At 36.9% G+C, this 16,890-nt stretch overlaps 1 protein-coding gene across 5 annotated transcripts; it reads left to right on the top strand.

The window, feature by feature from the left end:
* TRIP13 (thyroid hormone receptor interactor 13) lies at positions 1 to 16,105 on the top strand. 5 transcript variants are annotated; one of them, XM_026078822.1, is made up of 14 exons: positions 1 to 105; positions 439 to 541; positions 2,305 to 2,470; positions 2,776 to 2,905; positions 4,756 to 4,811; positions 7,548 to 7,638; positions 9,257 to 9,329; positions 10,372 to 10,435; positions 11,238 to 11,324; positions 12,126 to 12,232; positions 13,278 to 13,431; positions 13,617 to 13,729; positions 15,230 to 15,299; positions 15,833 to 16,105. In XM_026078822.1, the coding sequence occupies exons 2-14, from the start codon at positions 450 to 452 to the stop codon at positions 15,926 to 15,928; spliced, it is 1,299 nt and encodes a 432-aa protein (XP_025934607.1). In that variant the 5' UTR covers positions 1 to 105; positions 439 to 449; the 3' UTR covers positions 15,929 to 16,105. The 5 variants fall into 5 exon arrangements, with proteins under 5 accessions (XP_025934607.1, XP_025934617.1, XP_025934596.1 ...); XM_026078832.1 differs by lacking the exon at positions 1 to 105 and adding an exon at positions 142 to 286 and having other exon boundaries at positions 15,207 to 15,299; positions 15,833 to 15,921; XM_026078811.1 differs by lacking the exon at positions 1 to 105 and adding an exon at positions 148 to 286.
* The last annotated feature ends 785 nt before the right edge of the window (positions 16,106 to 16,890 follow it).

Genomic DNA, 16,890 nt, shown 5'->3' with positions numbered 1-16,890 from the left:
GCGGAGCGGAGGCTCCCTGCTGCAGCCCGCGCTTTTACGAAAAGGCCGCAAGGAGGCTGCCTGGCCGCCGCGCGACCCCGCGGGCTCGTGTCCCGCGGCCCCGAGGTGAGCCCAGCCCAGCCCTGCCTTGCCCTCTCCCCCGCCCTGCTGCGGAGACCTTGGACAGGGGGGAGGGGAACCGCCGCAGCCCTCGAGACGGAAGGGAAGGGGGCGCCGGTGGCCGTTGGACGCCGGCGGCAGGGCATGGCAGGGCAGGGCGGGGCACGGCACGGCACGGCACGGCACGGTACAGTGTTTCTTTCGCGGAAAGAGGGGGAGCGGCAAAGTGGAGGCGCTGCCGTCTCGGGCCGTGTGCGGGCGCAGCGGTTGGGAGTTCCTGAGCGGGGCGGGGAAGCGCAGGTGCTGCTCTCGGCCCTGTAACGGTCGCTTTCCTCCTAGGAGCGAGGAGAATGGATGAAGCCGCCGGGGACTTGAAGCAAGCTCTCCCTATCGTGTGCGATAACATTCAAATACATGTGGAAGTTCATCAGAAATCAAACAGGTCTCTTCTGCCCTGTGGTTGCCCACGGGTGAATTTTTAATTTGAGCTGTAAAAAATACTAGTGGCTTTTCCAAAATCCAAAGTTCTGATTTTGAAGAATGGAAAAGGTGGGTGTGGGTGTGTAAAAACAGGAAAGGAAGCCTTTTAATGGAATAATAAAGGTTGGAAGGGACCTCTGAAGGCTGTCTGGTCCCAACCCACTGCTCAAAGTAGGGCCAATAAGACTGGGTTATTCAGGGTCTTGGCCAGTCTTGTCCTCAGATCCCAAAGCCTCTGGGCAATGGATCCAGTGTTTGACCCACCTTACCATGAAGACATTTTCCCCATTGCCTGAACAGAATTTACTTGCTGTAGTTTGTGTCTGTTGCCTGTTGTCCTTGTGCTGCATGTCTCCAAGAGTTTTGCTCTGCCTTCTTTATCCCCTCCCGTTGGATTCCCCTCAGTTGTCCCTTCCTAAGGTTGAATGAGCTCATTTCTCTCAGCTGCTCTCTGTGCATCATGTGATCCAGTCTCATAATCATGTTGGCAGTTGTCTGCTGGACTTGCTCCAGTATGTCAGTGTCTTTCTTGTATGGCAGAGCTGGGCACAGTATTCCAGATGTGGCCTCGCAAAGGCTAACTTTCCCTAATGTGGTGGCTGCACTTTTGCTAGGACAGGCTAATATATCATTGGCCTCCTTTATGGCAGGGGCACACTGCTGACCCATGTTCACCTTGCTATCCACGAGGATTACCAGACTGTTTTTTGCAAAGCTGCATACTGTCCAGTTGGACCCCAGCCTTTACTGTTGTGTGGGTAACAGATGCAAAATTTTACATTTTCTTTTGCTGAACTTCATGAGATTCCTGTCAGCCTTTATCTCCATCCTGCAGAGGTCTCTCTGAATGTCAGCCCTGCTTTCCAGTGTGTTGACAGCACTCCCCTCTTTGCCGTCATCCATAAACTTGCTGCAGGTGCATTTCATCCCATTGTCTAGGTTGTTAATGAAGACATAAAAACAGTGTCAGTCCCAGTACTGACCCCAGAGTGATGCCAATAGTAAGCAGCTGCTAGCTGGACTTTGTACTGCTAATTACAACCCTCTGTGCTGGAGAGTCTGGCCAATTTTCCAGCCCGTTTGTTATCTGTTTCTCCAGTCCTTGTCTTACCAGTTTGGCTATCAGGATGCTATGGTAGAGTGTGTCAAAGGCCTTGCTGAAGTCAAGGTATACAACATCCCCTGCTCTCTTTTTGTCAGGCTTGAAAAGGCAAGATACAGCAATGGGGACACATCACTGACATGGCAAAATTAATTTAAGGCCTTTTAGAAATCTTATATGGTATTCTTTCTCCTGTAGTTTTTGTCTCTTATACTGAAGTTCTTATAGCCTGTTCCCATCCTGAGGTACCAGTTGCCCTCAAGAGTGAAAGAGTAACTGAGCTTCTAGGCTAAGTGTACTAACTTCAGCCTAGTAGTTTAGTTTTTCCAACCCTAGTGAAACACAGCCAGATTGCATAACTGATTTCCATTCTTGAAAGCTTCTGGTGTTGTCATGCCCAGTACCCTGATCTGATAGCAAGCAGATCAAATAGTGTTCTCTGGCCTGTGCACATATTAAAAACAGGTATCAAAGTTGTTGCTTTTCCCAACAATCTTAAGTAATTTATTTATTTAGTTAGTAGAAGCTGTTTTCCATGTAGGGTTAGTGTATTAAATAAAGCTCTCTGTTAGTTCATAGTATAAATGCCAGTGCCACAAATAATGCTGTTTCTTTCTTATTAGCACGGCAAAGAAAGAAGATATCAGGATGAGCATCTTAAAGCTGTTGAACAGACATAACATTGTGTTTGGTGATTACAAGTGGACAGAGTTTGATGATGGTTTCCTCAACAGCAATGTGCACTCTGTGTCAGTTGTGGATACAGAGCTGAAACTGAAAGAAAGACAGGTATTCACAGTCAGTAATGTACAGCCTTGTACGTATGCATGTGGGCCAGTGGTATGTAGACTAGTCGTGATAGTCTAAGCAAGACAAGATTCATAGGAAGATGTAATATCTTTTACTAGACCGACTGGTATAACCAGGAGAATGTGGCCAAACTTCTGGGCCCACAGCTGTTCTTAAGGTCTGAAATATAAGTAGTAGGCTTTGAAGCTGAATGTCAACTGAGTACTGTAATTTTTTCTTTTTATAATTAGTTTTGAAATGAGAAATATGATGTATTAAAAGTCTGTTTTCTGTGTCCTTTTTAGCCCATTGACTTAAGCAAAAGTAGTCTTTCTCTTCATATTTTCCATTTGAATGAGGAAGGACCAAGCTCTGAAAATTTAGAAGAAGAGAATGAGGATATTATTGCAGCTAACCACTGGGTGCTACCTGCAGGTACCTTTCTGATGTTTCTGGAAGGTCCAGAGCATTTATAATAAAAGAAAAACTTGGAAGGGCTAAGAGTTGTAAGAGTGTTTTATAGGATTACCTGTTAAAGATATTATTTGCATATACTATATAGCTTTGTCCTTTTTGGATAGAATCAATATACTGGGATTTTTTTTTAATGCAGCTTTATGTTTTTGACTGAACTACCACAGATGATTCCACAAAATTTCAAGTATTTCTGTAATACAAGATAGTGGGTGAAGATAAGTGCTCTCGTGGAATAAAGCCTGAAAATGCGTAGTCAAAATCATAAACATACAAATTTCTAACCCTACAAGCTGTATTGCAAACTTTTATGGAGACCAACAAGAAGCTCACTTTAAACATTCATTTTCCAGAGCCCACTGTTGGCTTCCAGCCCCAAGAGAGTGCTGCTCTTATATTTTCGAACAGAAGCATGTGACCTGTCAACAGTTGAGTCTATGCAAGAGCTGTAATGAAAACACAACAGAGCAGGCAAAGGAACTGGAAATGACTTGTTAACTTGATCCTTTATGGGTCCTTGATTCTTGCATCTTCTTGCCTTTTCTTTTTTTTTTCTGTGAATATTGCTGTTTGAAGTAATTCTAATTTGCTATCTGAACAGCAGCATTAAAACCTAGATAGTCTGGGGAAAAATCAAATTAAATAAATAAAACAACATTATTAAACAAATAATGCTATTCTGGCTTTTTCTGGAGGACTAAATATAATTACCATAAAACTCTTCATAAAGTTACATAGTGTCAACCTATTGCAATGAAACTCAAAGTAAGCATTTTAAAAATGTATAAAAATATACATTCTTTATAAATATATATATATATAGTTGCTATTGTCAACAATTCAAGTTATATCTTGCTTACAGTAAACTTGCAGAATACTTTGATTGCTTTTCTCTGATCTCTAGAGAAAACAGCAATTTGCCTAGAGAGACACTTCCTCACTGTGAAACTAAGCTTTTTTTTCTGGAAAGGAACAAACAAAAAAGATTTAAACTTCTCAAAGCATCTTCTGAAAATAAGACCATCCTCTGCAATAGAGCCTGGTCTGCCTGGTTGCTATCATGTGCTTGGGGAAGTTGGATTATGCGGTAGAAGCACAGAAGCAAGCTTCGGATCAAGGAGATGGTGATTCTGTGATGTTTCTTGCTCTTTCCACATTGTGGAAATATCCATTATATTTCTTTTGGGGAAGAATTCAGTCTGGTATCTTGATGTTACTCCCATGTGGTTTAGCATTCTTTACCACAGTATTTCTGCTTTCAGCAGATGAAAGCAAGAAAAAGCTTAAAAAGATTGAAATCCAAATCACAGCTTTGCTTAATTTTTAGCATTATTCAGCAACATGCTTTTTTCCCTTCCTCTCTACATGTTGACACTAATTTAAAAGAAAAAATAAAGCTGAACAATTAAAATTGGGCTTAGAAAACCCTCTGAACTTTTCATAATTCTTTATCTTGGGGACATGTAGCTCATTTCCCTGTTCAAGGTGGTGGTGGGGAGTGATTTCAACAGGCAGAATTAAATACTAATATTTTTCCATTCATGTTAAGGGTTATTGAAGGCTGAAGATGATTAACCTCTGTTCACAATTATTTGAGAAATAAATGTTGCGAAGCTGCTGAATTTATGCCTGTTTAAAAAGTAGTGTTTGCTTTTTGAGAAAAATAATCCATGTATTTTCATTGTTCAAAAATATCTGTTCTTCATCCTTTAGCTGAGAATAGTTTGAAAAGTGCTTGGTGCTGTAGTGCTAGATGGCAGGTTACTGGACTGATTTACCCTAAATAGAAGTATAATGTATTGTTTTTCCAGCTGAATTCCATGGCCTTTGGGAAAGTCTTATATATGACATTGAAGTAAAATCACACGTAAGTTGAAAATTAATAACAATTTAAATTGCTCAAGGAGAAGTAAGAGTTGATATATAGCCTGTCTTAAGTTGTTGCATCTCATGGAGAACGTATTTGGAAATAACTAGCTCGAGAAAGAATTCTGATGTCTGTTTATTACGCTTTTGTATTTTGAAAGCAGTAATTTCTAATGATTGTAGTTCCTCATTATTTTGGAAAGTTTTATGTTCCTATTAAAATTCCTGTATATTTTTTGACAGTTGCTTACTTCTGATATATACGTAAGAGAAAAAGCCAAAATTGACATATTAAAATTAAACATCACATTTCAGACATCTGTGAGTATGTACTACTGTGATGTCTGCTTTGCGAGAAATTCCAGTTTTGCTCTTAACAGTTTCACTGATGCCCATGCCAAATTATAATGAATTTTCTTTATTTGCATTGTCTTATCTTTGAGAAACTAGAAGTTTAACAGCTGGAGGTACTGTTTTGTTAGGAACTTGCAACTTCTCAGGAGATTTACTTTTGCTTTACTGCTCTAGACATATTCATCAGCCTGCTTTGAGGAAAAAAATGAATACTCTCTAGATCTGTATAGAAATTTACTTTATGAAAAGATCTCACCTTGTTTTAAGGCTGACTAACTGCATGTTTTTCTAGAAGGGAAGAAGAAAATTGCTGGAAAAATTAACTCCAAAGAGGCTTGGAAAGATGCATGCAACATTATTTGTAATAAGTTCTTTATTTCTCCATTGCGAAGTCCCAAAAGGGCTGTTATGTTTTGATATTGGTGTGGGTTTTTAAAGGTAACCAATTTAGTGGCTTGCAACTGCTAAGAGGAGCGTGTTGCTCCTGGCTGTACTACCAGCGCTTCCCTTCAGTTGACACTCTTGTTACCCTGACCTTGCAGTGAACTGAGGGAACTGAATCACTAAAAATATCCGCCTCACTGTGTGATAGGCTAATTGCCAGCCGATTTTGTCCCAGGAATTGGTTCACCATGACCTCAGCTGATGGTCATATAACAGAAGTGATGGGTGCAGCTAGGTGGAAGGGAGCAGAAGTTGGACTGGGTGTTTCTGGCAGCAACTAGTCAATTGATTGGTTTAGCAATAAAGTCAGTCTGCACTGTTATTCTTCATTCAAATGCACATCGAAGGATTTGACTATACTGCCCTCCCAATTTTTTGATTTCTTAGCAGCTGGTAAGGTGTCCAGAAGCAAACAGTTCTACAGGGTCATTTTCTTGTTTGAAGATTCTGTGCATTCATCAAAGGCTGTGGTGGTAATTTAGAATTTATCAAACTGTAATACTATAATCTGAAACTAAGGAATTGTGGTAAGAGTAAAAACCACAAGTGATTCAATTCACAGTTGCTCTTATGACAGCACTCATTAGGATGTTTATATTGCTTGTTAAAAAAAAAAAAGTTTCTATTCAAAGTATTTGAGCATAAATAACCAGGTGAATTCATTAGCTTGGTTATAATAGGACAGATAAAGTATTTTCACTTAAATCTGTATAAGCATGATTTCTATCACAAAACAAAACATTCAGGTCCCTATACATCTTCATTATACGTAAGGTAGACCATCAATAAACAAGCTAAGTTTTGTCTAGCTTTACAGAACTGTTTTCTAATTCATCTGTGAAATGACAGAACTCTTAAAATTAGACTTACTGATGTATTGAATAACTGAGCCAAACACTCTTGATAGTAAGCATATGTTGATAGAAAGAGCACTGGTGGCTTTTAATCATTAAAACTGAAACTACTTCTGTGAAAGTAATTGTGATGAAGTGTCCATTCTTTAAACCATGGAACTGGCTGGATGTGGCTGGATTCTGCAGACTGAAATGTTTGCTGCTAAGTTTCAAAGTAATATCAGTCAGTGTCAAAGTAATATTGATAAACATGCTGGATAAAGTTTGTTTTTTGCTGTTCCCTAACTGCTACATCCTATGGCATGAGATATTGCAGAATGTTAGGACTGTTTTATTGTCCTATTAATGCAAATAGGTCAAAAACATATTCCCGGTAACATCAACAGAAAACAATATGGTATCAGGTGTTATTATTGGTAAAAATAAGTATAGTTTCAAGCCTCAGGTTCGTTTTGTTGAAGAAAGYCTATTACTTGCTAATTCTGGATAACTAAAATCAAATAACATTATTTTTGGAAGTAAGCATTCAGGGAAAGTACATGCAACTTTTCTTAATTGGAAACATAACAAATCTATGAAGAGCTTAGAGTAGCTGATACAAATGCTTCAGTAAAATAAAATGTGACTGGAAATGCTTAGTTTGGTGGGTTGACAACAACAGACAACAGATGTATAGCCAGGTAACAGTTAAACAGTAAGCAGAGTTTGAGTCTTTGACTCTTGTTCTTGGACAGCTTGTGGTTTAAACCCTCTGACCATTAGTTTTTTGTTTCTTATCCTTTTTAAAACTGGGACAGTGGAAAATGGAAAATAATTTCACTTCCTTAAAGCATTTAATGTATTCATGTAAAAGTTATGGAACTCCACTGGTGCCCAGTACGTGCCATTCTTTTTCCTGAGGGCAGGAACAAAATGAGATTTCCAAGATTTGTAGAAAGAAATTTGGTTTAGGATTAAAACCTGGATAAGCCCTGAGCACAGTTTTCATTGTTAGAGTATTCAGTAGAGATAATTAGGGATTGCTTCCATTTGTTAAATTGTATTTGCTGATATGTCTTTAATCTTTTTTCCTCCTTTTCGATTAGCTACTTGATTATGTGACGACAACATTACTATTTTCTGACAGAAATGTTGACAGCAACCTGATATCATGGAACAGAGTTGTTTTGCTGCATGGTAAAAATCATTTATCTTAAAACAAGTAGATTCATTGGCCATCTATTTATGCTTTCCTTCTGAAAAACTTGTATTGTGCTTCTGTGTAGTGAAATTAAATAGATGTTCCTGTGTTATAGCAGCAGTGCTTGGGAAGTATTCTCTCTATAGTACAAATTCAGATGAAACATAACATCAGAGTCAAGTCATGTTTAATATTAGCATTTACTGTGTTCGCAGGAATTTAAGTTACAAAATTTATAATGCAGTGACAACAGTTAATTGTTTTAATTTCCATTTGTAAGTGATATTATGACTTTTTTTGTACAAAATGCAAAAAATAATGCTGATACTGAGGACATTAAGAACTGTATTTTAGTTACAACTCTACTGCAGTATTAAAAATTTCATTAGTTATGGCTGCTTTATGAAAGCCTTTCTGTAACCTGGCAATAGATACACTACATTTTGTGTTGTATTATCAAGTATAAAAGTAGTATCCTCACTAATCGAGTTATTATGAAGCCATAATTTTCAACCAGTCTTTGCTTACTTTGGAAGTTATGCCATAAACTAGATTGACATTCAGCTGAATCCATTTTCTTGCAGTTTGCAGCTTGCTATTGATTAATTACAATTTTATAGTTGAGACTACTATTCAACAATAAAAGTTCATAGTGGAAATTTTTGTTACGGGTGATGATTTCAGTAAAATTATAATGAGAATACTTAATGCATCCAGTTCGTGGAACAATTTAAAATTAAGATTTTCATCCTTGATTTATTTGTCAGTTCAGAAGATGCAGGATTCTTTTGCCTGGAAAGCTATTTATTTTAAACTATTAACAATATATCTACAGCAGATGTATTTAATTTTAGCAGTAAACTCTCAAAGTTCCAAAAATTAAGATTACTGAAAAAGTTGTTAATACTGGGAAATCTGTAACTGTACGATAATGCAAAATATTACATTTATGCTATAATGGCAGTATTAACTTTGAACAAAAGTACTGTCATCTTGTTGCTGTTACCAGTTTGCTTGGCATCTGCACATCAACTTCTATACATTCATACTCTTTGTTTAACTATTTGTGTACTGGTCTTTTTGGAGAGAATYTGGATGGCCCTTCCATAGGGCCTCAAGCCATATCCAAAAGCTAAGATAGAGGTTTCTGGAAAAGTGTCAGCTGAGCAAACTGGGCATAGTATATTTCTGTTTGCATATTAGAAGAATTTGTTTCAGGAAGATGAAATTTAAACATAGCACTGATTTTGAGAATGCATGAATCCTGCTAGGGTAAACCACTTTGCTCCTGTGGCTGTTGAGTGTTTTGACTTTATGGTGTTTGCATACAGACTGTTACACTAACCAATACTTAATAACTGAAAACGATACAAATTCAAAGCTGAAGATAAAGCACAGCTCTAGGGTTGTTGCGGAGACTTGGTCGAAGTAAGCAATCTTCTCAAAGTAGCCCTGGTGATAAGCTGTGTTCACAATCTATCTGCTGTGTTTTTATTCTATAATTATTGCTGTAATGAAATTCTGTAGTTAAAAAGATGCTACCTGGCATTAACAATCTGACACAGGTGCTATGTAATGTGTGGATTTGATTGTGTGGATTTGATTTGAATCTAGGCCCTCCAGGAACTGGTAAAACTTCTCTCTGTAAAGCATTGGCCCAGAAGCTGACAATTCGACTGTCACACAGGTGAGATATGTATAGATATAGATATTTTTTTCCCCTCTGAGATTTTTACTGTAGTTTGCTATTTTTAAATATCTTTGGGCTCTGAAAAGATGGTAGTGCCAAGTAGTAATCACTAAGTGCTAACATTCATATAGTATTTGTATTTGTAGTATATCTGGCGAACAATAAAATTGATGCAGTATGAAAGAAACTGGATGGGGGTATTTTAAAGTGTGTAGATATTTGTGACTAGGAATGTGAATATATTACCACTTGAATTTGTTTTACTTGTTTGTGTCGCACTGCACATCAGTGAAGACTAAAAGGTGAAGGACTGTACACTATCAAGCCTGCTACTTGTATTTTCATATTTGAGAAAGCCTGTATTTTTAGTAGGTAGTGATTTTTGAACCAGTTTGTTTTGTAGTTGAATTGACCGAATGCTACAGTTGGCAGAGGTCAGTTTGTATATCAGACAAGTAATAGAATTAAGGTGCTATGAAATTTAAGGTTAACAAATTTATATTAAAAACTTGTATAAAACTTAATATAAAATGCTAGATGCAACTAGTATAATGCTTAATTATTGCAGTGATATGACTTCTGCCAAGCTAAGTTTATGATCAGCATGGGCTATATAATGTTTGGCTGAGATATTTTGTCCTGAGGACATCCATACAGAGTTAAGTAATTGTGGTAAATGAGCTTTATGTTTTTATACATATTTTTACTTGCTATATTGAACAAAATCTTACATGAACAGAAGAATGAGGCCATTAACATGGTAACTGATACATAACTATACATAAACAGTAACCAAAGTTATTCTGATGAAGGAATTCTGATAGCAATTTAAAGTGAAACATTCTAGTGAGACAGGTTTCTGTAATTTAAAATTAAACTCAAAATAGCCATGATGTTTATTAAAAGTAATTGATTTAAAGTACTAATTAACAATATCCAGTGTTGAAATGGAGGGAATGAGACTTAAAGAAGTCAATGGTATCACTGACTTTTTTACAATATTACAGGGTTGATACTTCTTTTTCCTTTCATACTTTAGGTATAGGTATGGACAGTTAATTGAGATAAACAGCCATAGCCTTTTCTCCAAATGGTTTTCTGAGGTATGTATTTGTCGCGGTCCGCGGGAGTAGCGGGAAAGAATCAGACGCAGTCACAGAATGCAGATTCAATTCCAACTTTATTCAGCAATTTGCCCATCTTATATATGTTTGTGCGGTCGTGGCATGCAGGCACGCGGCGCCTTGGCCACTTTGATTGGTTATAGTTTGGACCAATAGTAACAGTTAGGTCTGGGCTCTTCCCCTTCTTCACTAGGCCCCTTCATTGTCTCTAGGCAGGCTGCTTCTTATCTTCAAGGTTGGCTACTCCTGCTGTCCGTGTAACTTCTTTATCTCTCTAGCTTGAACCGGCTCTGGGGCCCCCTTTTACTCATCTAAGTAAAAGTTCACAGCAAGCTCACAGCCTAAGGCCTAAGGCTTCAGCAAATTTAGCTACTAATGCTAAGCAAGTTATGCTAAGCAATTAATTCTAAGCAGCTTCAGTTCAATATTCTCTAACAGTCCTCCCTTTGTTTCTATTAAGCATCCCTGCTAATATGTTAAGCATTCATACGGATTATTATTCTGAAGCACTGCAAGAGCCCCAACATGTATTGATGTAACTTATTTAGTAGTCTTTGTGTATTGTTATGAATTAGCAGTATTTCTGATGAGCTAGGTTCATAAAATAGGTGTATGCACCAAAGGTTATTCAGAGTACTTAAGGTGTTTAGGAACACTTAAATAGAAGCTGTATTAGAGACTAACTCTAAAAAACAGATATATACAGCTGTAAATGTGGTAAGGCTTGGAATGTTATGTGATAAGGAAATATGTTAAACATATACATATGGTCTCTTTCCAGAGTGGCAAGCTTGTAACCAAGATGTTCCAGAAGATTCAAGAGTTAATTGACGACAAAGATGCTCTTGTATTTGTACTGATTGATGAGGTATAATTGTAATGGTATTGATATATGTTAAATTTGGCAGAAATTAAATTGGATAAGTAAAGTATGACAATCCCTATTCTTAAAGAACAATGAAAATATGTTTAGACTTTTTTGTAAATTATTTAACTTTGCACAGAAGTGTAGAGGAGGGAGGTTTAATCTCAGCTACTGCAGATTTGAGAGATTTGGGAAGAACACAGTATGTTGTTTTCTTTCTTTTTTTTTTTTTTTTTTTTGAGGCCAAAATCCAGATAAAATGAAATGAAACCTTTCTTGGTGGCAGTTCCCTTGTTGCTGTGTGTTAACAAGTGGAGTATTGTTTTAAACTTCAAAGTAGCCTGGATTTGTATTATAATTATGCTCTTACACATGTTGTAAAGCTCAGAAAAGCATTAGTTTGATTTCAGTTTGTCTATATTGTCTTGACAGACTTGCATACATGAGCAACTTATGTACCTTATTTGCCTTATGATATTGAATCTACACATTCCTGTGGGAATGCTTGTTCTAAATTCGGTTCATTAGTTATCCTATGCTCAACTTTCTTACGAAAATTGAATTAAAATGGAAAATGGCATCCATTCTGCTATCTAAACAAGGACTTTGCTCACCGTACCTTTTGCTTTCATAACACTTCTTTCTCTCAAAAAAAGGCTTTCTCTCTCCCCATAAGTTCCTATTTAACAGAAGATTTTGAAGATTAAGCTTTAAATACCAGACTCTTGAGGATCTGAAGATGTATTGTCTGGAATATTTGTTTGCTGCTAGCTCTCTAAATGAGCATTTCTTTTTTCTTTGAAGGTGGAAAGTCTCACAGCAGCCCGCAGTGCCTTTCAGGCAGGTACAGAGCCTTCAGATGCTATTCGTGTGGTGAATGCTGTACTGACACAAATAGATCAGATTAAAAGGTAAACTCATATTATTGCAGCAGCAAAAGGTACCTGACAACTTCATGATTCCTAATAAAAGTTAATTCTCTCTTGGAATACTAATCCAAAAATATTGCCTAATGAACTATTCTTTTTTTAATGGTTCTAATTTAGAAAAGAAATAGGAGTAGTCTGGTGAAATATTTTGCATGGAACTGAGTGAACAATCAAATCTACAGATACAGCATGGATGGTCATGAGATCTGCTTTGGAGAGACAAGAGTCATCTCAGTGAAGAATTCATTCATGATAACAGCTTCTGGATGTCAGTCTAAAGCAGACTTGCACAATCCATGCTGTTGCTGCTGCAAGCAGTGTTTGGTCTACTTTGCATGATGGACATGCAAGTGCCACTTTTTGTTCTTGCCCATTCCCTCCCCCTTTTTGTGTCATACTTTGGCTATGCTCACAGAAAAAGGGTGCCCTGGTATTTGGCCATGTTAGGCTACTGATTAGAGGTAAGTGCCTGATTCATCCGTAAAAGTTTGGAGGTTTCATCTAGAAATAGCTGTGGTTGAGAATGCTCTTTCAGTATTTTTTTTGAGCAAGATGCTACATGCCTTTTGAGCTTGCTCAAATGTCAACGATTGTAGAAAGTGTCATGTTAGTGATTAAGCTAGGCACTTTCTACTGAATTGAAGTTGAAAATGTGTAGATTAAAGATTCAAATTTAGAAATCTCTTTTTGAATTCTTATTTATGGCAGACACCATGATTCAAAAACAAGAATTCTAACTTAGGCTTTCTCCACACTAGATAGTTAATGTATGTCACTTCTAAGGCAGAGTTAGAGAAACTATGGACACTTGAGAAATTGCCAAAAGAAAAGACTATGCATTAAAATAAAATAGTCATAACTGGCCAAGATCTTCAGATAATTTAATATAATTGCTAGCTGATGAGAGTGGCATGACTGCTTGTTGCATGAAATGGCTTGAATCGTAAGAAAGAAGTTATCAGTTTCCCAGTCCCAGGAAGAGATAATTCTTTTGCATGTGACTTAAAAATCTGCTTTTATCTTGAAGGTATCCCAATGTAGTTATCCTGACTACTTCAAATATTACGGAGAAAATTGACATGGCCTTTGTAGACAGAGCTGACATAAAGCAATATGTTGGACCTCCATCTGCTGCAGCAATATTCAGAATATATCTTTCTTGCTTGGAAGAACTGATGAAGGTAACATTTTGAAAGCAGGACTGTAAAACATCCTTTCTAAATAAATTTGGCATTTTTATTATACTTCCCAAATAACAAAAATACACAAATTTTAACCCTTCTCTATATTTCCACTCTAACTGTAGAATTTGGTTTTGAATATACTTTTAAAGTTTTCATACAATGTGTGTAACTCTTCTTTCTAGTGTCAAATAATATATCCTCGACAGCAGCTCTTAACACTCAGAGAGTTGGAGATGATTGGCTTCGTGGAAAATAATGTGTCAAGGTTAAGCCTTGTGTTAAAAGAAATCTCAAGGTAAGATTTTTTTGAAACTCTGCATGATATATGGTTGATACAGTTGGGGTTGTGGAATTATGTCTGAAAGCAATTGAATATAATAATAGCCATAGTTTTGAAACATCTCAATTTTTTTGTTGTTGGGATTAGTGCGAAACCTTTCATGGAACAGTGAATAGAAGCAAGCAGGATTTGCAAACATTTCTCAGTCTCAAATCTGGCCCAGTGTCTGATACTGCTTCTGGCTTTCGAAGTCCTCTTGTCAAATTCCTGGTTGAATTTGCAAGATACCTGAGATTTCAGCGGATATTGTGAATTATAATGCAGTTTAGCAGAAATAGCACTGGCCTTAATTCCTGCTAAGAAGATGTCTCAGAATGCCTTGTGATCCACCAAGTAGTCAGTTTTTAGCAGGCAAAAATAAATAGAGGTGAAGGGGAAAGGATCGATGAATTTGAAGTGTAAGTGGAGAGTGTCATGTTTTGCTGAGAATGCTAGTACAGCAAATAATCTTTCACTGTAGCATAAAGATTCTTGAAACAATAGAAATGATGTTTACAATATCAGGCAATATTTCTTTCCAAAGTTCTGGTCCCTGCAGAACAAAATGGCACCTTAGTAAAACAGTGTAACATTCAGAACACATACACACTTTCCTGACTTTCTGCTCCTAAAATACTAGCTCTCAACCAGTGGAGTACAAGCAAATAAGTTCTGCTAGGCATATGGGTTTGGGCTCTACACTACATAAAGAGTACATTCTGCACTTCAAAACAAATTTAACAAGTCAGCAAGTGGTATAAGTAGTAATGTCTTTCTAAGCGTGAATGGAAGGTTATGTCTGTACCATGCTCTTTCAATGTAGACATTCCCCTAGTTTCATGAGATGTGGCACAGTGATGTGCAGTGCAACACATAAGCTTTGGCAGGCAAATGTAACTATGCTATTTCTGTACCCGTGCTAGCTTGTTTCTTCAAACCATATGCCCTTTTACTTTTTGCTTCTGAGTACGTGTGAAGAGAACTCTAGTCTATTAGCAGCCTCAGGGTTACATATGCTCATAACGAAATAGATCACCAAAGCATGCTTTCATATATGCTATTCGCAGAAGATGATATGCATCATAATTAAAACTGACACCAGCAAATGAATCAGTAAGATGTGTGTGTAGTTTTTATTGTAATTTAGTAGTTGTGGAACTGTATTAAGAATAGATGTTATTAGTCTGACATGCTACACGAGTAGAATAAGAATGGGTAGCATGGGTGGGATGTCTTTTTTTCCTTTCTGCCCGCCTGCCTGCCTGTCCATCTTTCCCTTTTGTTCAGTAGAAGAGACTGAAGTTTTCTGTTCGCCTAACTTCTTGCTTCTGCCAAAAATGCTGCAAGTGAGGTGTTTAATACTAGATATTATGATTGGAGTTAATTTAGAGGAACTTATGGGAGAAGCACAGAAAAAGTCGTCTTTATCAGTGAATATTTAGCATTTAAGCAGCACTTGTCTCTGTTTTACTGTAGAAGAAGTGAAGGTCTTAGTGGCCGGGTCCTAAGGAAACTTCCGTTCCTAGCACATGCACTTTACATTCAAGTAAGTTAATTCTATTCTATTCATTTTGGTTTGATTTTTGAGATAGATAGGAAGACATTTGGACAAAAGCCCTGAATCATTTTAAATCTAAATTGTACTGTTTCTGCTGCTGCTTTCTGGACTGAAACAATTTTGTGCTGCCTATAATTTAAAATGAGGTTGAAAAAGACTAATAGGATTGACCTGTCCAACAACATTCTACTTAATTATATATTGTAACAGAACATTGATATCAGTTCTCTGATGCTTTCTTGCTGAAAGTCCTCCCCCACTTTTAAAGTAATAATTGGTTTAAACTTTCATTGAAGCAAATACACAGTATTATTGATTGACTCAAGAGTTTGCATGGCTTGACTTTGATTTTTACTATGCTAACTTGTATAAAATAGAGCTGCAATTTAATGTTTTGTAGCATTTTGAAAATATTGTAAAGTGGAAGTCAAATACTTCTCTTTTCAATACTGCGCATAGAATATGAAATGTTATGCGTGCCTGTTGCTGTAGTGTCTAACAAAATGTTCTCTTATTTTCAGTCCCCCAGTGTTACAATGACCACATTTCTTCAAGCTCTTTCACTTGTAGTGGACAAGCAATTTGAAGAAAGAAAGAAACTTGCAAACTGTGTGTGACATTCTACTGTTTTATAGTTGTCTGTATTGTTGCCACTGAAATGTACATATTTTTGAATGCAAAATGTGCACCTTTTATACATTTGTAAAATAGATTGTCAACACCTGAAAAAACCTGGAAGGCCTGATCTAATTTTTGAAAACAGTGACTAATAAACAAAATTAAGAAAGTTTGTAGCACGCTTCTGAAAAGCTTTATTTCAAATCCCAATAAGATGCTTAGAAACTGACATTTAAAAAAAAAAAATTTCTACACCTTTTGCAATTAAACTAAAAATGGGCATATTTCTGTTCCTTGTTTCTTAATCACTAACTTTCTATCCATGCATCAGTTTTTATACTTTCAGTTTCTTTTCCATTTTTAAAGGCAATAGAAATTCAATCTGGCTCTGATACTTATGCAATAAATGCACTACTGTTATTACCTCTTCTGAAATTAACAAGTGTGAAACTGGGTAAGAATCAAAGTGCTCAGTGATTGCCCAGGCCTTTCATACTGGCGCTTCTTTATGCTGAAAGGTAATCTCAAGTATTACATTTTAATTACATCATCTTAGAAAGTTTAAGATCAAGAGATATTACTTAATTTTATTTTGGAATACTACTTTTCTATGTTGATGCAAGGATGGACAGTGGACCATGTACTCTCGCTGAAAAACAAGTACATTGTGCAAGGTTCTTTAAAATGGGTGAAATCCCCCCCCCTTTTTTTTTTTAATACAAAATTGAAGTTGCAAATAATCTCTGGGGAAAAATATTTTGTAGTGCAAAAGCCAGGAAATCTATGTATTTGGGTTCTACAGGGACAAAGTCAACTCTTATCTGATAATTACATATGCTATCTAATAACACTCAATTTTTGTTTTTTTCTTTTGCATTTACAAGCATTTCACCTGCAATCAGCAGAAACAGTGAAATGTAGAAGAGTTTACAGACCAGAAGTTTACTTTTCTTAAGTGAAG

Source organism: Apteryx rowi, unplaced genomic scaffold, assembly GCF_003343035.1.
Source record: "Apteryx rowi isolate R43461 unplaced genomic scaffold, aptRow1 scaffold_1130, whole genome shotgun sequence".
In the NCBI taxonomy this organism is placed as follows: Eukaryota; Metazoa; Chordata; class Aves; order Apterygiformes; family Apterygidae; genus Apteryx; species Apteryx rowi.
This window is presented reverse-complemented; position numbering and strand designations above follow the sequence as displayed.

Bases quoted from the DNA above. Each gene is read 5' to 3' on its own strand.
- TRIP13 (XM_026078811.1), top strand. From the start codon at position 244: ATGGCAGGGCAGGGCGGGGCACGGCACGGCACGGCACGGCACG. The intron at 287-438 runs GTACAGTGTTTC...CTTTCCTCCTAG, and splicing joins GCACGGCACGGCACGGCACG to GAGCGAGGAGAATGGATGAA. The intron at 11,325-12,125 runs GTATAATTGTAA...TTTTCTTTGAAG, and splicing joins TATTTGTACTGATTGATGAG to GTGGAAAGTCTCACAGCAGC.